At 41.6% G+C, this 26,010-nt stretch overlaps 1 protein-coding gene across 1 annotated transcript; it reads right to left on the bottom strand.

The window, feature by feature from the left end:
• Positions 1 to 3,370: 3,370 nt before the first annotated feature.
• Positions 3,371 to 24,937, bottom strand: caap1 (caspase activity and apoptosis inhibitor 1). The gene is made up of 6 exons (XM_084451759.1): positions 24,801 to 24,937; positions 20,170 to 20,361; positions 18,619 to 18,703; positions 18,447 to 18,510; positions 18,244 to 18,311; positions 3,371 to 4,100 (listed from the first exon to the last, which is right to left on the bottom strand). The coding sequence occupies exons 1-6, from the start codon at positions 24,903 to 24,905 to the stop codon at positions 3,601 to 3,603; spliced, it is 1,014 nt and encodes a 337-aa protein (XP_084307885.1). The 5' UTR covers positions 24,906 to 24,937; the 3' UTR covers positions 3,371 to 3,600.
• Positions 24,938 to 26,010: the final 1,073 nt, after the last annotated feature.

Here is a 26,010-nt window from a genome sequence, read left to right as displayed (position 1 = left end):
TGATGTAATATTCCAATATTTCATTCGATTATGCTGGTTTGATTGTACGAGGTCATCCATCCTGCCCGGTGTCTCTCCATATCCGTCAGGAACATTTTGCTTTATTGGCTCGCCAGTTGACTCCCCAGAATATCAATGACTGTTCGATGGCATTAATGCCCCATTTGAATGCAGGCCCTGCAGTTGGAAAAACTCAAGCGGAGAGGACTGAAGGAATCTGAAAGTCAGATGTCAAAGAATGGGTGAATTTCTCACAATATTGTGGTTATACGGTGAAAGAGCAGCATATCAAACTTCCAAAACGAGGATTTGTATGTGTTGGGTGTGACTGTGCTGTTGATATTACTACTTTAGGCTACTGTGTTTAATTGCCAGTGAATTTATCTGAGAAAATGTTTCTTTTGCACCTCCATTTGAGTTAAATAACTCGTGCTTCTGTGCTCCGTGAAAAATAACACAGGAAAATGTACCAAATAACGTGTGGAGCTCTGAATGTGTGCAAGGTCATGTAATAGCCTATCACAAGTCTATTTGTTCTGCCATATTGGCCAGCTACCCAAGCTATTCTGGTGTGCAGGATGACTGCACTGTAATTTATCCTCTGAGCAAAATCTTTGAAGATAGTAATCATGATTATTAGTGATTCAACAGCAATTAAAACCATCAAAGGAGTGCCCATTTAATTAAAACAAATGCTCTAGGATATCTGGTATCAAACACATTCTCCTGTCTTTGATAGAATATATGCAGCCTTAACTTGATGAAAATGAAATGTGCATGATGAATCATTGCTTGGAGAAATCAATTAATTTAACACTCAGAGGTGCTAAGTTATTTATTGCTTGTCAGCATGCGCTGATAGTTCAATTTAATTTCAAGAATGAATAAAGTACAGGGATTCCAAAGAGGGGCAGACAGGGAGAGAAATGACAGGTAGTTGGAAACAAAGAGCTTTGCATTTGGGTGGCAGCATCCATTTCATCAAACACATAGCCTCGGTCTGTGGTTAGATACTACAAACAACAGATTATGGAGGTCTGATATAAGCAGACACACAATGGCTGAGAAAAAAGTATAATTTGGCACCATGGGGCAGAGAAGTAATATCCTTGCAAGCCTAATGTTTTTGATAAATATTTCATCCATGTTTGGATGAAAAATGATGGATAGTTAAGGCTGGCATTGGTTTAAATGGTATAGATTAGTGTGATGTGGTCAGGAAAACAAAAATAATATTTTGTTTCCAACTCCAAACTTCTTGATTGATGACTCACAGTGGGCAGACGGCCATCTTGGTAAACCAAACTGAGAGATTGATGTGACATTTGTATCCTTCACATAAAAAACAAACATCAATAGTTACTGATGCCCCAGTGTGGGCTGAAAACATTGACAGAAATATATGACCCCTTTTCCACTCAGCCATTTTGCATTAATCAAATTTCTCACTTAGTTGAAACGAACACTTTGTTTTATACCTTCCAAACAAACTATACACTTCCAAACAAACTATACACTAACAGGACAAAAATACTTTTTTTTTTTCTTTCTTTCAGGTTTCATAGGTAGTAGAAAGTCATGAACTTGTGACCAGTTTGTCTGCTCTGCTTGAACTTGACACATTTCTCTCTACATTTTGGCTCAAGGAGACATTAGTGCACACCAACCTTCACGCACCTTCACTGAGCTGAGAGAAATGAACAGGTGTAAACCTAGGTACTGTTATCTCCAGCTAACACTATGGGTACCTGTCCTCAACTCACAATAGTCCTATAGCCAACATTTCAGATCTTCGTGGAGCTTTCAAAAGCATGCCAAGGGATGAGCTATGGGAGTTTTCAGGGACATATCGTGACATTGGTTTCTTACTGAGTGACAAATCAGAATTAGGCATTGAAATGTGGTTGTCTATGTGATTTGGGGCAGTCAAAGCTTGAAAGCGGACAATCCTACTACAAATGACAGTATGCTTGAGCATTGTTCACAGAATAATACTCTATCATCCCCGCCATTCATCCAACTCTTCTGAAAGTCCTTCATATTGATCGTTGGAGCAATTTTATCTTCTCATCCCAAATAATAATTCACACCTTTTAATTCTGCAAAATGACACTGGCAAACAGTCGGCAATCAGACACCATAAGCACTTCACTCTCTTTTGTACTCTTTGTAAAGTGGACGTTTTTTCCTGTGAAATCGGTAATGAAAAATGAGATAACCACTGGTGGAGCTGCTGCCTCCGCGACCCGACCCCGGATAAGCGAATGAAGATGGATTGATGGATGGATATCCACTGGTGAGGTGTCGGGGTGGAGAATAGCATAATTATATCAGCATTCCCCCCCCCCCCCCCCCCCGACACACACAGCCTCTTTTGAATGCAAAAACCCAAGAGGCACTTCGGCACTATCCAGTAATTTCATTGGCTCCCAAAGGTGGGGGGTCTGGGAATCTGCATGTAATTGCACACGCCCCCAAACTTACAGTGAACCAGAACAAAGAGGATGCACTCTAAACTACAAGCAAAAAATGAAAACTATACAATGTGAGAGTACTCCTGGAAAAGAGGTCTAAAAGCAGCACAAATTCATTCAAAAGCAATTTTTAATGGATCAAATACAGTGGGTACTTTACTTGATATCGGTGAGGAGGCTTGGCCAATTATATGAATTGTTGCCCATTGTCTGGGTTTCCTCTTAATGTGGGGGATGCTGACTGTTCCACTTCAGGTGTCAGTATATGCTGACCTCCTACTCTAACCAAGGTCAACATCAGTGTGGTCGACAGCCATTTGCAATCCCTTAACAATAGACCTGTGGTGAAATGAATATAAGCTAGCACCTACTGTTGCTGCGTGGTTATGGAGTGTGATGTCAATGGACCAGACATCCTGATTCTTCACCCTTCAGTCATCTTCATTGGACATGGACATGACTGGTGGAGAAAAAGAATAGTGGCATTTCATTCATTCTCCAGCCCATTCTTCCATCAATACACCACTTTCAATCAAAGGAAGGAGGGTAGAACAAGTTGAGCAGGGGGCGGAGCATTGCGACTTAAGGTACAGTGTGTCCAACTTCTACCTGGTGCCAGTGTGGAGTAACAGTGCCACCGAGTGGGCGGAGAAGGACATGGCGCCTGTCAAACAAGATGGTCTGAATTCAGATGACCCTTCTCTGTCCAGTTAACCCCACCCAATGTATTTGAAAATGTGGGATTGGTTTGAGATTCACACCCTCTCTGATATGTATGCCTAAACCAATCACATGCTCTTAAATTAGTAGGGGATGAATGGAGGTTATAAATAATAAGAGTTCCATTCAGTTAGATTGAGAAAAATCATTTTAAGTTTACATTTTTATAACGCCAATTAAACACAAACACACTGTGACAGTCCATAAAACGAATGACAGAATCACTGTACTTGTTAGTGTCCGTCCAATATGGACTTAAAAGCTCTTTTTTTTTATGTCACACCTATATTAAACTACAAAAAAAAACTTCATTAACTTCATTAAATAATCCTCCATCATGAAGATTACATGAAAACAAGTGTTTTGAATGAATGTGTATGCAAATCTTTAAAGAAGAGCTTTGTTATTAGGCTGACTTCTTCACATCATTAGCCTTCATCAGGGCTTTGATGGCCCTGGCCCTCATCTCCAGCTCCAGGAGCTCCAGCTGCTGGACTGAGGGCTGACACACGGCTGGAGGAGGCCCAGGGATGGGGGCACTCTGGGCGGGTAGACTCACAACGGGCACCAGGGCCTCGAGGGCTTTGGCTGGGGGTGATTCTACCAGTACTTTACTGTCCTTTTGGCTCGGAGTTGATCCTAATGCCAAGATCTCGTTGACGCTTTTGTCGATGTCCTTCTCCAGCTCTTTTTTAGCTTCTATGGGTTTGTCAGCGCTGGGCTCCAGACTGGATGGGTCTAGGGCCGGGGCGGGGTCAGGCACCGCTGTAGCAACTTCTTCTGCGATCTCCGCGGCTTCGTCGGGCTTGAGGTCGGCCTGCCTGTCCTTGTGTCCTTCGATGTCACTGTCGTAAGCGTCGGCGTTGATACTGAGGACGTCGCTCTCCTCGCCTGATCCAGCATCTCCTACAAACAAACAAAATGACAAGAGTCTTAGGCAACACTATTAGAAGTCCTGTTAAATACATTGAGGTTTATAGTAAATTTTCTACTAGAATTAAGAGCTGGCGTATGCTTATAAACATCTTTCTTTCTACATTACATGCACACATGGTTTGTATACAACTGCATAGCCACTCCATAGTGCATTCCAACTCAATAGTCAAGTTCGTTGACGATACAGCAATGGTAGGCCTGATCAACAATAATGAGAAGGCCTACCTGGAGGAGGTGGACTGTCTGACTAAGTGGTGTCAGGACAACGACCTCCACCTGAATGTCAGTAAGATGAAGGAGATGATAGTGGACTATGTGAGGAAGCAGGTGAGGTCCTACAGCTCTCTAAACAGCCCTCTAATTGTTCTCTATTTAAGGTGATATTCAAATGTGAATATTGTTCAGCTCATTCCATTGATCCCCTGCTGATTTTGTAAATTTTGCCCACTGACAAAGAAATGATCAGTCTATAATTTTAATGGTAGGTATATTTTAACAGTGAGACACAGAATAACACAAAAAGTTATGAATTGATTTGCATTTTAATGAGGGAAGTATTTGACACCTTCGCAAAACATAACTTAGTACTTGGTGGCAAAACCCTATCTATCACAGAGGTCAGATGTCTCTTGTAGTTGGCCACCAGGTTTGCACACATCTCAGGAGGGATTTTGTCCCCCTCCTCTTTGCAGATCCTCTCCAAGTCATTAAGGTTTCGAGGATGACGTTTGTCAACTCGAAGCTTCAGCTCCCTCCACAGATGTTCTATGGGATTAAGGTCTGGAGACTGACAAGGCCACTCCAGGACCTTAATGTGCTGCTTCTTGAGCCACTCCTTTGTTGCCTTGGCCGTGTGTTTTGGGTCATTGTCATGCTAGAATATCCATCCACGACCCCTTTTCAGTGCCCTGGCTGAGGGAAGGAGGTTCTCACCCAAGATTTGACAATGCATGGTCCAGTCCATCTTCCCTTTGATGCGGTGACATTGTCCTGTCCCCTTAGCAGAACCCCCCCCCCCCCCCAAAGCATAATGTTTCCACCTCCATGTTTGACGGTGGGGATGGTGTTCTTGGGGTCATAGTCAGCATTCTCCTCCAAACACACCGAGTTGAGTTGATGCCAAAGAGCTTGATTTTTGTTTCATCTGACCAGAACACTTTCACTCAGTCCTCTTCAATCATTCAGATGTTCATTGGCAAACTTCAGACGGGCCTGTACATGTGCTTTCTTGAGCAAGGGGACCTTGACGGGCTCTGCAGGATTTCAGTCCATTACGGTGTAATATGTTACCAATTGTTTTCTTGGTGACTGTGGTTCCAGCTGCCTTGAGATCATTGACAAGATCCTCCCATTTAGTTCTGGGCTGATTCCTCACCGTTCTCATGATCATTGAAACTCCACAAGGCGAGACTGAGGGAGATTGACAGTTATGTTGTGTTACTTCCATTTGCGAAAAAACACACCAAATGTTGTCACATTCTTACCAAGTTGTTGGCGATGGTCTTGTAGCCCCATACCAGCCTTGTGCAGGTCTACAATCTTGGACAGGTGTCTTTTATACAGGTAACGAGCTGAGATTAGGAGCACTCTCTTAAAGGGAGAGGACTAATTTGTGTGTCTTATGGACATAACCAGTTTGTGATAGCCAGAAATCCTGCTGGTTCATAGAAATACTTATTTCACTCGATCAAATGCAAATCAATCTATAACTTTTTTAAATGTGTTTTTCAGGATTTGTTGTTGTTGTTATTCTGTCTCTCTCTGTTAAAATAAGACTGATAATTTCTGTGTCAGTGGGCAAACGTACACAATCAGCAGGGGGTCAAATAATTATTTCCCTCACTGTATTTTGTCTTTTTTTTTTTTAAACTTACTTCTTTACTTTTAAGAACACCTAGGAGCTAGCAAGAACATTTCACTACACATTATACCTGCATTATATGTAGGTGACGAATAAAGCTAACCTGAACTACACAAGCAAAACATGTACAAACATATTCATGCACTGTAAAACCGAACAGCACATCTTACCAAATTAATTAAGTTTATGCAACTTAAATGGCAGAGAAAGTTGTAGTCTGTCAAGCCAACTAAGTAAAGTGAACTCAATAAGTGATTACCATGAGTCAAACTCAGTTACTTTGAGTATGATTTATTATTGACAGATTTTGAGTAAAGACAACTTTGTTCCAATGTGTCATATATGCTTAATTAGGGTACCTTTAGGTGATTTTCTGGTATTTTAAATAGCTTTATAGCATTTATCAAGCATTTCATACATAAACAAAGGCATAGCCTACAATTTTTAGAAACTGAAAAGCATTTTCTCAATCAAAAAATAACCCCCTATCCTCATATCCTAGGCTATTGGCTGGGCACAACTCGGAGTCTCAGACTAGCTGAGCCTGCTTTGGGCTACACGGGTGTGCCTAGGTGGGGTGAGGGATGGACTGCTTTGACCAGTGCCCACTGAACTGATCGGGAGGTGCTTCTCCCTCTATCCGCTGCAAGTGAGAGCGCTTGTGAGAGATTAGTTAACGTTACGTCATGATTTCTCAAAACGTAAATGAGGAGTGCAACACTGGGTACCTAGACGTACAATTGGCACTGATTTCAATTGTGAAATCCGTTTCACGATCAGTTGCTCGGTTGCTAAGAAAATAATATTTTCGGCGAAGCTAACTAGCAAAACTTCTGAGAAGCCTCTCGCTGCAGATAGGAACTTTTGGCGCATGCGCGTATGACTCATTCGCTCGGGCTTCTCACGCGCATAAGTTCAACTGAGGAAAACTGAGGAGGAACGTGACATTGACCCCGACCGGACACTGCAGAATACCAGAAAACTTCAAACGTCGAGAATACAGCAGCATTTTTCCTTCTTGGACTAGGAGATAAATTATTCTAATTGATAGAGAAATTATTTTAACGGATAGAGAAAGGTTAACGTTATTTCAACAAAAGCACTACGTCCACGTGTTCTTCAAGTGCCACGAGAGTAAGCGGTTGAGGCAGCCTATCGTTCTCTGTTTCACTCTTAACATCTTCAGTTCTCGTGAGCCTGCTGCTGGTAAGAAACGTATTTTCTAAGTTTTATTGTTATATTGTTGAACTTGTGGCAAACGACACGAACGTTAGCCTCAAGTTCACCTCAATTTACGTTTGATATTTTTCGGATGTCTCCCTCCTAGCTACAGTGCTAGCTAACTAGGGGCAGACTAGCTAGCTAGGAGGGAGACGTTTTCGTCCTCGCTAACGTTAGCTAGGCGGGAGCCTCGTGTGCGTAGTGCTGCAGGCGCCATTACTGTCAACGACGAATTAATATATATATTATATTTTTGAATCGGATGAATATGTCAGTGGTTTGGAAAGATTACCACCATTGGGTGTATTTTTTGGCTCATGTTTTTTCATTCTTGATGTATACTGTATATTGCCACTAATAACTGGTTGCTATACTAATACTGCTAGCCTTCATTGCTCTAGCTAGGCTCAAACTCTAGCTAGCTTAGGCTACATCAGTTAATAAACTGTGGCTTCTGAACCATTGCTCTTTTAGATTAGACTAAACCTTAGCTACCCATTTTATGTGGTTGTGGTAGTAAATTTACCATATTAAGTATATGTTCATATATTTGTTTGAGAACAGATGGGGTATTACGAGTTAGTAGTAAACCCAGTATGCATTTTAGTGTTTGATTGAAGTTAAACTGCTGTCAATTGTTCAGAAAATTTTATTATTTTACTCTTTCAGCTCTGAAAACTAGAGAAGCATTCCTGGAGCATTAGAGAAGATTTCCTGGAGCCTCAAGATGTGGAAGTGTAAGTTGTGCCATGTCTCATGTTCAGTCAAAGTGCATTTATTGAAACATTATCGGCTTCAACACAGTCAATATTCTACCATTTCTCCTTTACCATGTTTGTATGAGAACTGCATGTGCACATTTAAAACACTAAATTCTCTCAAGATACACATGACAAGGTTTCATGCTGATAGAGTAGATTGTAGTCCTGATAGTCTTGGTCAGGTGGCTGCAGACATGTTGACATTCAGTTGTCCTCTCTGTGCTTTTAAGCAGCCATTTATTGAAAGAGACATGTTTCTTCATCTTCGAGGACATTTAAAAAACCAATAAGTTGTGTCATGTCCTTTCAGAGATTGTATGTTTAAAACAAATGTGTACTCGACCTTCAACTCACACAAATGTAGAGAGCATCAGAGTGCCTCAGAGTATGATGCATTGATTGTAGTCAGAATTGAACCCCATGATTCTCAGAGCAGTGACATGGAACAAGGCTCTATTGGCCATTGTACTGAAAACATATCCACCCCAGTGCCAGAGAGCACCACTGATGGGTTAGAGGAGCAGTTGCAACAGAATCTGGCAGCTTTCTTTTTGAAAATGCAAACAATACTCCATGTAACAGAAAGAGCAACTCAGGAAATTGTTGAGCATTTGGATCAGTTATTTTTATTATCGGAAGCTCTTGTGAAAGAAGCGGTCGCAAAAATACTCAACAAGTGTAACTTCCCTTTTAAAATTGTCAGAGAGATTGTCAATGCTGTTTCGGAAAGTAATGTCCTGCATAAATCTATCACTAGTCAAGCCCCCTTGTCCACTGCCAAAAGGAGAAAATCATATTATGAGGAACAGTTTCCTTTGGTTAAACCTGTTGAATATTTAATTGGGTCTTCTAAGCATACATGCATGTATGTACCCATCCTCACATCTTTGCAAGAAATGCTGAAAAAGACAGATGTGCTAGAGAAAGTCCAAGAGACTACAGTACAACAGCCAGGGCAATATTCGTCATATTGTGATGGTTCTTACTATCAGGAAAATCCTCTTCTCTCAGAGGATATCTTTGATTCTTTACATTGATGACTTCGAAGTTGCAAATCCTCTGGGAACTTCAAGAAAAATACATAAAGTCTGCGCCATTTACTGGACATTGGCTAATCTCCCAGTGAAATATCGCTCATCTTTACATACTATACAACTTGCCCTTTTATGCAATTCTAATGATCTAAGGGAGTTTGGATATGCCAGTGTTTTTTCACCCCTCTTGAAAGACCTGAAGACGCTTGAAGGGGAAGGGGTTTACATTGAGGCATTAGGTAGCTGTGTCCAGGGCACTGTCTACTCTGTAGTGGCTGATAACCTTGCTGCCCATGGGCTAGCTGGCTTCAAGGAGAGCTTTAACTCTACATACTGTTGTCGATTTTGCCTAACAACAAAAGCAGACATGCAGACTGTAGATGCAACCACTGGTTGCTGTGTGATGAGGACAAAAAATCATCATGATCACCTCGTTCATGAACTCCAGAGTGGTGGCAGTGAAGAGCATTATGGTGTTAAAGATAGCTGTGTGTTATCTGATCATCTATCCTACTTTCACCCCATCACAGGATTTCCACCTGATATCTTACACGACCTGTTTGAGGGTGTAGTTCCTGTTGAGCTTGCACTGTGCTTGAAATGTATGATCTCAAAAAAGTATTTCTCCTTAGATGATCTGAATAAGGCAATAAAATATTTTCCCTATGAACATGCTGACAAGGTTGACCGTCCCCACCCAATACCTCAAACCTTTGGCACTTGAGGAACTATCGGAGGAAATGGTCATGAAAACTGCACCTTGCTTAGACTCCTGCCTGTTCTCATAGGCTCACGTGTTCCAGAGGGGGACAAGCACTGGGAAATCCTAATGGAGTTGAAAGACATAGTTGAGCTTTCTTTATCTCATACATTTAGTGATGGCACTATTGAGTACCTGAAGAAAAAGTAGAGAACCCGCAACACTGAGGACCAAGGCAAGGCAAGGGTTTTTTGCAGAAAAGATTGAAATTTATTTCACAAGCCTTTTTCAAGGGCTGACTCACATGTTTTACTGAGTGGAGTGTTCGTCAAATTAATCACGCTCAATTCTTTCCGTATCGGTTGCTGCGTGTCCAATGTTGTTTCATGGCGGGAGGGCTTCTTCTTCCCTCTCCTGCATTTGCGTATGTGGCTTGCGTGCCTCTCCGGGGTTTTTGTCCGGGGTACGTTTTGTTTGACCGAAAAAAACGAGGATTCGTATAACCTTGGTGGCTAGCATGTTGTCCATTGTCGCTGTGCTCTGACTCCGTGTCTCTGAAAGATGACGTGTCGCTTAGGTCATGTGGTCGTTCCCTTCTACGTGGGTTGCACTTGTTATGTGTGTTGGGGTCGCCCATTCTGGTTCTCCATGGGTAGACCTGATTGGTTTTGTAATCGTTGTCATCTCTTTCGAATTTTCTGATTTTTAAAAATTTTGAAAAATCAGAAAATTCGAAAGAGATGACAACGATTACAAAACCAATCAGGTCTACCCATGGAGAACCAGAATGGGCGACCCCAACACGCATAACAAGTGCAACCCACGTAGAAGGGAACGACCACATGACCTAAGCGACACGTCATCTTTCAGAGACACGGAGTCAGAGCACAGCGACAATGGACAACATGCTAGCCACCAAGGTTATACGAATCCTCGTTTTTTTCGGTCAAACAAAACGTACCCCGGACAAAAACCCCGGAGAGGCACGCAAGCCACATACGCAAATGCAGGAGAGGGAAGAAGAAGCCCTCCCGCCATGAAACAACATTGGACACGCAGCAACCGATACGGAAAGAATTGAGCGTGATTAATTTGACGAACACTCCACTCAGTAAAACATGTGAGTCAGCCCTTGAAAAAGGCTTGTGAAATAAATTTCAATCTTTTCTGCACAAAACCCTTGCCTTGCCTTGGTCCTCAGTGTTGCGGGTTCTCTACTTTTTCTTCATCATGGACATGTAACCCAGCACCTGACCATTTGGAGGATGTGCGTACGACTACTCTTCTTACTATTGAGTACCTGGCCTGCAAGATAGCTGATCACAGGCAGCTGCTGCAGGAAGTCTTTCCTAACTTGATGTTGCGTCCCAAGCATCATTTCATTGAACACTACCCTCATTTGATCAAATGTTTTGGTCCCCTGGTCCATTTATGGACCATGAGGTTTGAAGGAAAGCATAGAGTGTTCAAGAAAATAGTTCATGACACACACAACTTCAAGAACATTTTGAAGACGTTGGCAGACAGACACCAGAAAATGATGGCATTTTACCTGTCCTCTCCCAGGTTCCTTAAGCCATCAGTTCAGACCACTAAAATTGAGACTGTCTTTGTTGATTCTTTGCCAAAGGATACTCATGCACCTATATCATCAATCACACAACGTAGTACTGTCTATAGAACAAAACATGTTACAGTCGTTGGAACACTTTATGCTGTTGGCATGTTTGTCTGCACTGGGATGCTTGGTGCCTTGCCTGAGTTTAAGGAAATCCAAAACATACTACTCATTGCAGATCAAATCTTTTTCATTCTGCAAGACTTTGAATCGGGGTATATTGAGCATTTACGCTCCTATGAGCTGACTGCAGATCAAAAAAAGAGATATACTGTGACCCCTGTGCATAAACTCACTGACCAAATGCCTTTGACAGCTTACAAAGTGGCAACCAAGCTGATCCTCACAACCAAGAGATTCATTCCTCTTTCAGAGATGGAGTAGCGGTGCCAATTCCAGTTTCCAACTCCAGTCTCACTGGGCAGTCTTCACTTCATCCTCACGCTGCAGTACCAAGATCAAGCATAAGGTATACCTTTTTATTTCTGTAAATGATAACACTTCATTGTAGAGTAAAACAGTTTACTATACAAGAGTCAATTGATGGCCTTAATTGATTTGAGCACATGTTTGCATAAATCTTAATTTATGTAAATATTTAATGGGTTGTCTCTGTGCTTGGAGTGCTGGCGACTCAAGAGCAGAGAGCTGCAAGTGCCAATTTGGTGTGTTCATTCTGTTGCAGGTTTTTGCTGTTCACTTAATATGGAAACAACTGGTCTAAAACTAATGGTCATTGTTGATGAGTGCAATGCCCAAAGACTAGCCTTGCCCTCGCGACCTGAGACAGTGAATGGCCTCCTGCTTGAAGTGAGAGACAAGCTCAACCTTAACTTTGACTTTCGTCTGCAATTTGAAGACCCAGAGTTTAACAATGCCTTATGCAATCTGGTCAATATTGAAGACCTGCCATCAAAGGCAACTGTCAAAATCGTGAGAATAGAGGATCCAGAGCTGAGCTCAACGAGCACAGATGACACGGTGTTACTATCAGATGCATCATCACCTGAGCGTCTTAGCAGGTGGCCGGAGGTCTTCCAAGTTCCAGCATTCTCATACGAGGTGGAGTTTGCATTGGGTGCAGGCAGTGCTGCATTTGAGAAAGAGGGGAAGACCTTGAAGCTGACCAGGGATCAAAAGCACAATATCCTTGACGTGATGGCTGCTGAGATGTACAAACATAAAGCCTATCCAAGAAGCAAGGAAATCGGCAAGGCTGCAGAGGCCCTTGTTAACGAACACCCATGCCTGAAGGAGACCGGATCCAAAACAGGATATGAAGGATGGAAGAACAGCCTGCGTTTCAAAATGGGCAACTACAGGATGAAACTGAGCAAAGCCGGCATAAAAGATGTGGCAGTTAATGCAGGAAAGCGGAGCCGGAGTTATCCAGAGGCTGATGCATCCCGGGTCAACATTAAGCGAGCAAGAAGGGGTGAAGTCAACTATCTCCCAAACTTTCCCAAGGGTGAGAGTGTAGACACCTTGGAAGAGATGAGAAGAGCAATGGCAGAGGAGTATACAAAGAAGGACAAGGACATGACATTCATCCATCAATGCATGCTGAAAACGTTTGCACTCAGGCGTGAAGAAATTGTGAAGTGTCCCCCAACACCCGTTTCAGACTTTAAGGAACGATGGCCAGCCTTGTTTTCTGAAGCTCAAGTAAGTAACACATATTTTAAAGAATACTTTGACGATTTTCAACCTTATCAGATTGGATGTATTTGGATTATTCTCCGATATAATGCTCTGTTTCAGCTTGATATCAGCCCGATACTAGTATTGCTGTGTTCCTCAGTACAAACTAACATCTTACCTGTGTGCATGCCTTTGCTTGTATTTTGCAGCTCTATCTGGAATTCCACAGAATCACCAACCAAAACCTGCCCTATGTCTTCTTTGCGGCTCTTGACAACCATGCTCCAAAACTGATCAGACTCTACAAACAACGCAGGACCGGAGCCAATGCTGAAAAGATGGCAGAGATTCTAACAGCATATGAGGAGCAAGTAAGTGTCCTATTGAAGGCAAGTGTATGCTTTCTTGCCATAAGATAACTGGTATACAGTGTATTTGTCTTTCTTGTCTTGTTTGTCTTTAAGGATAAGAATGACATCTGTGCAGCCAGAACAGCAGCCCTGGTTGGCCTACCACTGTACTTCAAAGAGGACTCGTCAGAAGTATTCAGGACCTGCACGGTAATCCCCCTCATTATTAGTTTTCCTGCACACTTCTGGACTCATATGTACAGTCTTTAATGGCATTTTTGTGCTTCACGTTGCTTTATACCTCCTATGGTGTTATGCTGACCTTTTATAGTCAGTTTTTGTGTGGGTGTGTGGAGGTGGGGTCCCAGCTAAGAATGTGTCTTAAGATTTTTATTCTGCCCCGTTTAGGAGAGTAACCTCGAAGAAGTCCAGGAGGGTGCCGTGGAACTTGTGGCGGTTCTGGGAGAGGATGAAGAGGTTGCGCCTGAGGCGGTACCGTTTAAACCACTGTATGTTCAAGTTGTCCTTGAGGATGAGGTTGTGATGACTGTCAGATCTTGGACAGAAGCTGTGGTGGTTTTGTTTGGCTTGATGTATGCTCTCCACTTGAGCTACCCAAAGAAGATGAGCAGCTTCTTTGAGTTCATTCAGATCGTGTTCCTAAAGCTTGAGGGTGGGTGCAAGGAACTTCCTTCCAAGTTGCAGTCCTTGAAAAATGAGCTGGAGTAGGCTAGTTGGAAGTATACAGAGTAGAGTCCTTGGATGAAAGGGCAGAGCCACCACAATATACCAACCACTGTTTATTTATTTATTTTTACTTACCTCCCCTTGAGCTAACTATCAAATATGCAGGTTTATTTTCCCTGTCAATTCAGCCAGACTTAACCTGCATAGGACCGATGATGACCTTAGTATAGCCTTCCAGTATTCCTGATGACCTTAGTATAGCCTACCAGTATTCCTGATGACCTTAGTATAGCCTGACAGTATTCCTGATGACCTTAGTATAGCCTACCAGTATTCCTGATGACCCTAGTATAGCCTACCAGTATTCCTGATGACCTTAGTATAGCTTCCAGTGTTTCCGATGACCTTACTATAGGCTACCAATATTCCTGATGACCTTAGTATAGCCTACCAGTATTCCTGATGACCTTAGTATAGCCTACCAGTATTCCTGATGACCTTATTAGTAAAGCCTACCAGTATTCCTGATGACCTTAGTATAGCCTACCAGTATTCCTGATTACCTTAGTATAGCCTACCAGTATTCCTGATGACCTTAGCCTACCAATATTCCTGATGACCTAAGTATATCCTACCAGTATTCCTGATGACCTTAGTATAGCCTACCAGGAATATTGGTAGGCTATACTAAGGTCATCAGGAATACTGGTAGGCTATACTAATGGGATCAGAAATACTGGTAGGCTTTACTAATAAGGTCATCAGGAATACTGGTAGGCTATACTAAGGTCATCAGGAATACTGGTAGGCTAAGGTCATCAGGAATACTGGTAGGCTAAGGTCATCAGGAATACTGGTAGGCTAAGGTCATCAGGAATACTGGTAGGCTAAGGTCATCAGGAATACTGGTAGGCTATACTGAGGTCATCAGGAATACTGGTAGGCTATACTAAGGTCATCAGGAATACTGGTAGGCTATACTTAGGTCATCAGGAATATTGGTAGGCTATAGTAAGGTCATCATGAATATTGGTAGGCTATAGTAAGGTCATCATGAATATTGGTAGGCTATAGTAAGGTCATCATGAATATTGGTAGGCTATACTAAGGTCACCAGGAATACTGGTAGGCTATACTAAGGTCACCAGGAATACTGGTAGGCTTAGGTCATCAGGAATACTGGTAGGCTATACTAAGGTTATCAGGAATACTGGTAGGCTATACTAAGGTCATCAGGAATATTGGTAGGCTAAGGTCATCAGGAATACTGGTAGACTATACTAAGGTCATCAGGAATATTGGTAGGCTAAGGTCATCAGGAATACTGGTAGGCTATACTAAGGTCATCAGGAATATTGGTAGGCTTAGGTCATCAGAAATACTGGTAGGCTATACTAAGGTCATCAGGAATACTGGTAGGCTATACTAAGGTCATCAGGAATACTGGTAGGCTATACTAAGGTCATCAGGAATACTGGTAGGCTATACTAAGGTCATCAGGAATATTGGTAGGCTATAGTAAGGTCATCAGGAATATTGGTAGGCTATAGTAAGGTCATCGGAAACACTGAAAGCTATACTAAGGTCATCAGGATTAGCATTAGTATAGCCTACCAATGTTCCTGATGACCTTAGTATAGCTTCAAGTATCTCTGATGACCTAGGCCTACCAGTATTCCTGGTGACCTTAGTATAGCCTACCAGTATTCCTGATGACCTTAGTACAACCTACCAGTATTCCCCGATGACCTTAGTATAGCTTCCAGTGTTTCCGATGACCTTACTATAGGCTACCAATATTCCTGATGACCTTAGTATAGCCTACCAGTATTCCTGATGACCTTAGTATAGCCTACCAGTATTCCTGATGACCTTATTAGTAAAGCCTACCAGTATTCCTTATGACCTTAGTATATCCTACCAGTATTCCTGATGACCTTAGTATAGCCTACCAGTATTCCTGATGACCTTAGCCTACCAATATTCCTGATGACCTAAGTATATCCTACCAGTATTCCTGATGACCTTAGTATAGCCTACCAGGAATATTGGTAGGCTATACTAAGGTCATCAGGAATACTGGTAGGCTATACTAATGGGATCAGAAATACTGGTAGGCTTTACTAATAAGGTCATCAGGAATACTGGTAGGCTATACTAAGGTCATCAGGAATACTGGTAGGCTAAGGTCATCAGGAATACTGGTAGGCTAAGGTCATCAGGAATACTGGTAGGCTATACTGAGGTCATCAGGAATACTGGTAGGCTATACTAAGGTCATCAGGAATACTGGTAGGCTATACTTAGGTCATCAGGAATATTGGTAGGCTATAGTAAGGTCATCATGGATATTGGTAGGCTATAGTAAGGTCATCATGAATATTGGTAGGCTATACTAAGGTCACCAGGAATACTGGTAGGCTATACTAAGGTCACCAGGAATACTGGTAGGCTTAGGTCATCAGGAATACTGGTAGGCTATACTAAGGTTATCAGGAATACTGGTAGGCTATACTAAGGTCATCAGGAATATTGGTAGGCTAAGGTCATCAGGAATACTGGTAGACTATACTAAGGTCATCAGGAATATTGGTAGGCTAAGGTCATCAGGAATACTGGTAGGCTATACTAAGGTCATCAGGAATATTGGTAGGCTTAGGTCATCAGAAATACTGGTAGGCTATACTAAGGTCATCAGGAATACTGGTAGGCTATACTAAGGTCATCAGGAATACTGGTAGGCTATACTAAGGTCATCAGGAATACTGGTAGGCTATACTAAGGTCATCAGGAATACTGGTAGGCTATACTAAGGTCATCAGGAATATTGGTAGGCTATAGTAAGGTCATCAGGAATATTGGTAGGCTATAGTAAGGTCATCGGAAACACTGAAAGCTATACTAAGGTCATCAGGATTAGCATTAGTATAGCCTACCAATGTTCCTGATGACCTTAGTATAGCTTCAAGTATCTCTGATGACCTAGGCCTACCAGTATTCCTGGTGACCTTAGTATAGCCTACCAGTATTCCTGATGACCTTAGTACAACCTACCAGTATTCCTGATGACCTTAGTATAGCTTCAAGTATTCCTGATGACCTAAGCCTACCAGTATTCCTGGTGACCATAGTATATCCTACCAGTATTTCTGATTCCATTAGTATAGCCTACCAGTATTTCTGATGACCTTAGTATAGCCTTACTTCACTCACTCAAACACACAATTTGTTGAACTTGACAATTCACACCTATGTAGGAAGCATTTCAGTGTAGCAATATGTTTTGATTGGTATACTCTCTTCAGTCAAAACTGTAACTGTTCATGTTCATACATAATGTTGACATTGATTACTGTTTCATTTTGAAAATATTTTGCAGAAAATACTGTGCAGCTTATTTAATTTAATTTAACTTTTTGTTATTTAAGTTAATTGATCTTTCTCTCTGGTATTCTCCATACAGTTGCTCTTGTTTTCTCTATTCTCTCCATCTCTATTCCTCTCTTGTTAAATTTCAATAATATATTCTGCAATGTAAAATGTTCAATCCAGGGAGTGTTGAAAAAAACATGATATACTTTTTACAATTTTGTATAAAATGATAATAAATTTGAATGTGTTGCATTTAAAAGATTAAGTGTGTTTTATTTATGCATGTGATGAAATAATGGGGTGTTAGATGCTTATTAATAACAAATTGATTCTTGATGCACTTTGCTAGTTTTCTTTTAAGTTGACACAACTCTAATGATTCATTGCAATCGGTTTCCTTAAATGAATTAAGTTGCTAGGTTTCATTATTGAGCCAGTATAACTAAAACCATTTATTTTAACAATGTAGGGAAAATGAGTTGTTGCAGCTTGAGTTAAATAAGTATAATAAAAATGGTGCATTTAAGTAAGTCCTACTTGATATAAATGATTCTACTTCAAATGGTTTTAATGAGTACATAATACTATTACATGTGAGTTACACTTACTCAGTAATATTTACTATTTGTATATTGATCAGAGTGAGTAAACTTTACTCAGTTCACTTAAGTAGAGGTAACAATGGTCATTCTTGTTGAACTTACTCACACTGAAGAGTTCCAAATACTCTAGTGAATTGAGTTATCAAACTCAAATGGTTCAAGGCAATCGGTTTCCTTAATTGATTTGAGTTGAGTTAACTCATCAGGTTTTACAGTGTGTCAAATGAAAGTGTGCTCTACTGATGCGGTTTTCTGAATTAGCCTACCTCTCTTACTGTCCTCAGTTTCACCAGTCTCTTTGAGAGATGACGTGGAGTCCACAATATTGTCCTGCCTTGAAAGTGGAAAAAGACATTAAACCACTCATTCATTTTCTCTTATCATTTCTCATGAAGACTCAGAGCTTTACGAGAGCTGCACAGCTCTACACTGCTTCAGAGAGTTGGTTGGAACATAGCCGTTTACTCACTGGCTCTCGGAAAGCAACATTTTCCCTTCCTCCTCTCCTCCAGATGAAGCAGTCAGCTCTTCACCTGCCAACAACAACAACCACACAAGATTGGGAATACACGGATTGCCAGCGCATAAAATAATGACTAAAGTGATGGAAATTACTAAAATGAAAGCCCCTCTGGTCACACCTGCAAGTATCTGAAGGAGGCTGGGTGGTGAGAGCTGGTCCAGTTGCTCCTGACATAGCTTCTTAATTTCATCCATGCTACAACTCTGAATGAAGAAAAAGATAGGTAGCAATGAGTCAGAAGTTGGAAGCAAGAGAGAACTACACACTATAGTAAACTTAGTATGTCCTTATGCTGTGTTCACACTAGGGCTGCTCGATTATGGCAAAAATCATAATCACGATTATTTTGATTGATATTGAGATCACGATTATTAAACACGATTATTCATTGAAATTTTTTTTTTAATCAAAAGTTTTAACATTTTCTTAACAAATCAAATTATTGACTTTGATAACAATTCATTTATTAAATGTTGACAGTGGCTTTTCTTTTTAACAATGTTCTTTGGGAGACAAATAGTGAACCTTGACCTTGAAAATAAATTAATAAAAGTGCCAAAACTGATAAATAAAGAAGCTTCAAAGCACCGCCACCACCACAGAAGAAGACTACCTCGGAAAAATAATTTCACTAGGACAGAACGTGTCTAAATAAGTTATTTAATGGTAGCGCCGAGGCTTCAAAACCCAGCATTTGTTAAAATAGACCCTTTTGCTTAGGTAAGTGACGTTTCATGTTTATCTGACACTTGTAAATATGAGCGCCTCTCCTAAATAGGCCGACACCGATTTATTTTGACGGCAAAGTGAATGGACCGGCAAAGGACTGTTGTCTGGCATGAGTGAGCGGAATGCACTGAGAAGGGCTACTTTGAGGGGCAGCTACGACTGTGTAGCAAATTTTACACACCGTGTCAACTTGGTCCAAATCTGTCTCCGCGAACCCATAGTGATTCCAGACCACTGACGTTGTTTTAGCTCTCTTGTCCACCTCTCTTTCTGCTGCCATAATCTTCTTCTTGTCGTGTTTTGTTCGAGAGGAGGATGCGTGCGCCTCGCTTGACAACTCGTCTCGCTTTGAAGTGTTTGTTTTGGGGCTTTGGGGGGTGGGGGAGGGGCCAAGCACAGTATAGCTCTGCAGTGTAGGGTGCGCTTGATTTGTGCAAAATCGTTTTATGGCGATTATTTAGTTTTAATGATCGTTGACAGCCCAAATCGTAATCTAGATTAAAATCCGATTAATCGAGCAGCCCTAGTTCACACCGGGCGCGGCAAGAAAATTTGCGCCGCCCAGTTCGCCCAATCTCGCCGCGGGATCAATGGGTGGCCGCCGCGCCGCCGAGTTCTGCAATTCGCGCCGCCCGCCGCCCAGTTCGCGTGAATTGTATTGACTTTCTATGTAAACTCACCACGCCGCAGGAACAATTCGCGCCCGGTGTGAACACAGCATTAGCCTTTTACTACAACCATTGACTATTATAGACAAAAACAGTGAACACTTCCAAATTAAATAGAATGTCTTCCTTTTTGGGCATGACAACCACATCGGTCCCACGAGATTGGGTGATAGGCATCCCAAAAACTAGTATAGAATTATCTTCCAACAATGAGAGAGGTCTACATAGATCTTTGATGCAACCTATTCTCCCATTTACTGCACCAGTATCACCTTCAGTTCATCGGGTAGCATCTTCTTAAGCTTCTTCTCTCCAAGCACGTGGAAGCACTGTTCCAGCATCTCCTGCCGGTCTGTTATATAGGCGCTGATGGGTTTGAAGGGCACACTCAGGTCTAGTCCCCCCTCCTCAATATCACTGGCAACCTTGTCCAGCTCCGCGTCGGCCAACTCATCCTTAAAGTCCTGTATCAGGGTGCAATAAGGTTTTGGGCTTAAAGGAGTAGTAAAGGGAAAATGCATGTTTAGCCCTGTTTTAAGGTTACTTATGATCATATACAATGGTTCAGATCAAAACGTTGACAAAACTAGCACTTTTGAGAAAGTCTGATAATTGCTCTACCACCGTTTTGGTCATACAATGGATGTGGGTGGGCACCTTGAAAAATCATTCAAAAAACATGTTAAACACTCAATTTCAAAGACAAGAAACTCACTGAGGTGTTAGTTGGCGTTCTGACATATAATTCACCATAAAGTAAGATTCTAGTTAATCTGGAAAGGCTTATTTAAATATTTAGCATATAACTATTTAGTCACAGCACATACGTGTGTAAACTTCCGCAAACTAGGTAGCCTAGCAACATAAACAATAACAATGGCCGTGTCCGAAATGCATACTACCTGCTACTTGCTATATAGTAGGCACTATATAGTAGGCATACTACATACTATATAGTACCTACTGTTCCACAAAACGCGTGTAGTATGCGAGAAAATACAGCATGCTACTCGAGTCATCCAGCGGAAGTGACGGGGTACGATACTGTTTACTCCCGAGAAGCTGTGGTACAATTATCCGGTGTTTTCTGTGATCATTTTGTGTATTATCCACAAAAATGTTGCCTTTTCCTGGCATGGGATGTGCGGCTGCTGCTGCCGCCAGGAGAAGTCGTGTTAACGCTGCAAGGAGAAGAGCCGTCATGAGATCTTCTCGACATGCTTGCAGTTGAGGTAAATATTGAACGTTAGCTTGCTAGCTACGCTAGTTAGCTAGGTTAGTTGATAGCCCCGCATGTGCTGGCTTGGGGCTAGCTATACTGTTACATTTGTACCAGGGATGTTATATTAAATAGATTCTGAGAGGAGGCAGGTAAGCAAAACAATAAAACTCAACTCATTTTAAAGAGGTGGGTAAACTGAGTTTACCTGGGTTTACTCATCACTACACGCCTGCGTTGTAATGTTACATTTTAGCTCTACAGATAATGACATCTATCTATTATCATATTGTAAAGACAAGTATATGCCATACGCACAAATGAGTTAAAGTTTGCCCTAATAATATTCCCCCTGTAGGCTCACATGGAAGACAGAGGTCCTCACCAAGTCAACCTCCACGTCCCTGCTGAGGACCTATTTTGACGGCGCGGACACAAGGAGGGACTTCAGATTGTCAAAATCGACAGAGGAACCTTGGTGATGGTCAGGGAGGATGCGGCAAGACCATGGAGGTGCTAATAATGGCAATAACAATAATAATAATAATTCATTGCATTTAGATCTTTTCTCAGTACTCACCCTTTACAATGGTCTTGTCATTCACACACAGGTGCTAGTCTTTGGAGGTAACATTAAGCAGAAACTTAATGTTTCTTAATTAGCAGACACTTTTGTGTGTCTGCTAAGCGACTTACAGTAGGCCTAATTGCATTTAACCATTTAAAGGTTGAAGACCTTGATGGTGGCCATGGTCCTGCTGCTGCAGATCATCCCAACCCTGGAGATGGCCTCAGAAAGTGTCTCGCAGCGGCAGCATCAGCACCAGCACAAGCTGCCTGGATCCCAGCTCTTGGTGAGCACGACTACCCCCATCCTGCCATAAGTAGTCAGTCTATCAGTTCATGAGTGTGCTTTGCCTTGTTCCTTATAGACAGCCTTGAGGCTTTAAACACCGATCAGTTGGTTATAGGCAGTCTTGAGGCATTTGTTTAAATGTATTTGTATTTAAATGTATGTGTAACACTGTACATAGTAATCAATTCTTTAAGTTTTTTGGGGGGAGACAACAGATCAGCGTTCTCATCGCATGTCCTGTCAGTACCTTTTGCAAGGAAAGCTAATGATCTGACCAAATATAAACAAGTCAAAAGTATATTTGAAGACCATTGTGTAATAAAAATATCCAAGAAATGTTTATGGTTGTGTTTCTTCCATTATACATGTAAAGGTTACTTCTTGATGTATTAACATTTCAACAAAGTGTAATATCTACACATCAGACACATTGTCTTGATATGTCTATATGTCATGTACAGTAACTTGGAAGGTCTTAACACAACACGCAGAGCGCTTTGGACATGTAACTCCCTTATCAAGTAGTCGTTAGTCAGACACATTAAACAGTGATGCTTTCATAACCGTCTCTGAATTCCAATGAAGCATTGTGAACCAACATGTGTTCCGTCTTTTATGCCTAATTGCAAACTACAATGTCCATTAGGAATGTTCTTTTACTCTAATGACTGGTTTTAGGTATAGTGACATTTGTTCTTTGACTGGGAATACATTACAAGGAATGACACACAAACACCAATTTAATTCAAGAAAATACATTTAATAAAAAATAACGAAAACAATAATGGAACAAGATAAAACAGGTTTTTTTGACTGAGGCTTCTAGAAGCAACATCAGCCAGTCCTCCCTCTCCTTAAACAACCCCCTTTCCTCCCTCCACTCAGCCTTCATCTCTGCCTTCTCTCTCCCCCATTCAACATCAGCCGGTCCTCCCTCTGGAGGACGGCCAACTCTTCCCTGTTTACGGGGAAGAGAAAAACCACGCTGAAAGGCTTGGAGTAAGTTAACTAACGTATGCATTGTTGTTCAGAAGCAATCCAGCGGTCTGTTTACTTTGGATATTGATTTATGTAGGACCTACATCTTAGAAGCTGGGCTGCAGGGGAAGACGGAGGCAGCCTGGATAAAGCACACAGAGAACCTTGTAGCCATGTACAAGGTGATTTTGATCTACAGGCTACATGATAGCAAAGATATTGATAGGGACTCACAGTTTGTATGACACTAGAAAACTGTTATCTAACCTCATAGGACCTAAAGAGCCCCAGAACTGGGGTCAGCACAGAGGGAGAGGAGGCCACAGCCGCTTCGTGGAAGTGGTACGGGGTCTTGGAAGAGGCGTTGGGGGCCACCCATGCGGTTACACCGTAAACAGGGAGGAGTTGGCCGTCCTCCAGAGGATCATCGTGCCTGGTGTGGTCGTTGGTCCCTGTAATACATCCAGAAGTATTATGGGACAATGAATACTAGTATATTAATATATGATATGAACAGTTGAACTCGTTTAAATCACGGAATGAACAGACAATTGTTTAAACAACTTCAAGTAACGTTAGGCTCGGTGGCTTAGGTTAGCCATTTAACAACTCATCACAATTTCGACATTTCTTATACATTTCTTAAGCAATCATGGTCATATTACATGGAAATGTTACTCTGTTTGTCTTGATTCTAGCTATAATAACATTTAAGCTATGACATTAATACGTTTTGAGCAAGAGCCGTCTGAACACCTGTAACGTTAGTAGCCTATTAACGTTAGCTGGGATAGCTAGCTAACGTAACGTCCACCACAGAGATCAATGCAAGCAGCTAGCTATCATGACGTTCTTTTTCGAAATGTCATTTCTACCCCACCTATATACACAAAACTGCATTTATAGCTCTGTGTCGTTAACTAAGATCTGTCAGAAAAAATATTTTTTTCATCGACAAATTAAGTCAATACTTACATTTGAAAGTTCCCGCTGCGGTCCCGGTGACTTGTAGATCCACCATCTTTTTTTCTTTTTTATCACTGCCCAGTGACGTATCACGTCTCGACTTCCGGAACAGTATGTTCTGGACTATGCTACATTTTGCCCATTTTTTCGCTGATTTCGCCTGCTATATAGTACCTACTATATAGTAGGCGAAATACAGTATGCACAGTTTTGATGTAGCATGCTGCATCTCGCCTACTATATAGCTGCATTTCGGACACGGCCAATAGCTACCGTAAGTAGTTCCGCTTCCTGAATCCCCTCTGCGGATTGATCTACACATCTACAACGGTCGCTTCAATACAAGTCAATGGATTTCATAAAATGATCAATAAAACCCTACAGGATTCATACTTTGCGGCGAATTTGATGTCAGAACACCAACACACCAATTACCCCCTCGGTGAGCTTATTGTCTGAGTTTAACATGTTTTTGAATGATTTTTCAAGGTGCCCACCCACATCCATTGTATGACCTAAACGGTGGTACAGCAATTATCAGACTTTCTCAAAAGTTCTAGTTTTGTCAACGTTTTGATCTGAACCATTGTATATGATCATAAGTAGCCTAACCTTAAAACAGGGCTAAACATGCGTTTTCCCTTTACTACTCCTTTAACTTATATATTTCGAGAGTTGAGAGTACACACATTTCATTCTGACAACCACATTCCTAGTTTGGCTAGGAATTAGGTTGATAAGCCACGAACGACGAAGTCTTTAGTCTGCGGTTTTAAAATAACTAGATTACTCTCATGAGAGCGTTGCAAAATTACCCTACTAGTTGGATAGCTAGCAATCGAATGGAACAAGCTAACGTTAGCTACAAAGATAAGCTGCCTCACCTCCACACTGGATTCGGTGCCTCTAGGTCTTCTGTCGACATGCTGCTCGTCTGATTGAGAATGTTTCCTTTTGTTGTCCCTGATTGTAGGTTTTTTTCTTAACATTTTTAAATCGGGTGGTTTTTACTTGGCTAACATTTTTTTCTTCGACACTCGCAGGATGTTTACGTGTATAATATGCGACCCCGTTCTTCATCGTGTTTCCCCTAAATTAAATAATGGCGCACTACCGCCATCAGCTGGATTGGATGTGCAAGTCTACATCACATTTTACAACCTGTGAGTTATGGGTCAAGTCTGCTTTATACAGTGACACATTAGCCAAACATGATGAAAGAAGATGACACACACTTGTACAGGGGCTAAATACTATCTCCTCCCAAAAAAGAATACATGCTTAACCCCCAACCTGCACAATTTGATGCAGTGCAGATAAGAAGACATTATCATAAGACATGTACATGTCAACCATTTATGCACACTAATCATTGCATTTGATGAGAATAGCTCAGTCCAGGTGCTGCAAGAGCCCATTTTCTTCAAGGAAACCCCCATGGGCATTGAAAATAAGTCCTTAGTGCAGGTACACATGGATCCGGGCTATAAAATAAATAAACAACTGTCTTCACTAGCCAGGCTGACACCCCAGGTAACCTCACATTTGTTTTTGCATGGCTGGGACCAGGCTTCAAGGTGGTCTTGGCGCCCGCGAGTTGTAAATCACTCTAATTGGTTGTCCTGCCTCTATCTGGGATAAGGTGGGGAGAATATAGCAGCGGGCCCCGATGCCCGGGCGCTGTGGCGACAGCTGTCTCCTTCTAAGCAGGTTGTTATCCTGATGCCATCCGGCAAATTATGCGTTGGATTTGGTGGGGCAGTGAACATCGATCACAATCTTTTCACACTATGCTTTCTTTGCAACATCTGCTCCCATGCGTTGGAATATCATCTTGTTAAGGTGTGGTAGACCTACAGCACAGAGGACGGGGCCTGCACACTTGGAATCCATGAGGAGGGTAATCAAATAACCATAAATAGTGTTCTGCCTTCAGGGCAATTCCATGTAAATGTCATCATGAAAAAATAAAGTTATACTATACATAACAAAATCACTTTAAAATATATCATCAAGGTCTATATTTTGGTGTACGGAATTCATCTGACCAGATCATTTAAGAAATTGCATATTTCCACCCATTACAACAGGTAT

This window comes from Borostomias antarcticus, assembly GCF_949987555.1.
Source record: "Borostomias antarcticus genome assembly, chromosome: 17".
NCBI lineage: Eukaryota > Metazoa > Chordata > Actinopteri > Stomiiformes > Stomiidae > Borostomias > Borostomias antarcticus.
The sequence above is the reverse complement of the archived record's forward strand: the minus strand, read 5'-3'. Positions and strand labels throughout refer to the sequence as shown.

What these genes read in the sequence shown, in the direction of transcription:
- caap1 (XM_084451759.1), bottom strand. Translation starts at nt 24,905, where the DNA reads ATGTTAAGAAAAAAACCTACAATCAGGGACAACAAAAGGAAACATTCT. An exon ending in GCACCGAATCCAGTGTGGAG is followed by an intron (nt 20,362 to 24,800) that starts GTGAGGCAGCTT and finishes ACCCTGATACAG; the next exon opens with GACTTTAAGGATGAGTTGGC. An exon ending in CCTCCTTCAGATACTTGCAG is followed by an intron (nt 18,511 to 18,618) that starts GTGTGACCAGAG and finishes TGTTGTTGGCAG; the next exon opens with GTGAAGAGCTGACTGCTTCA.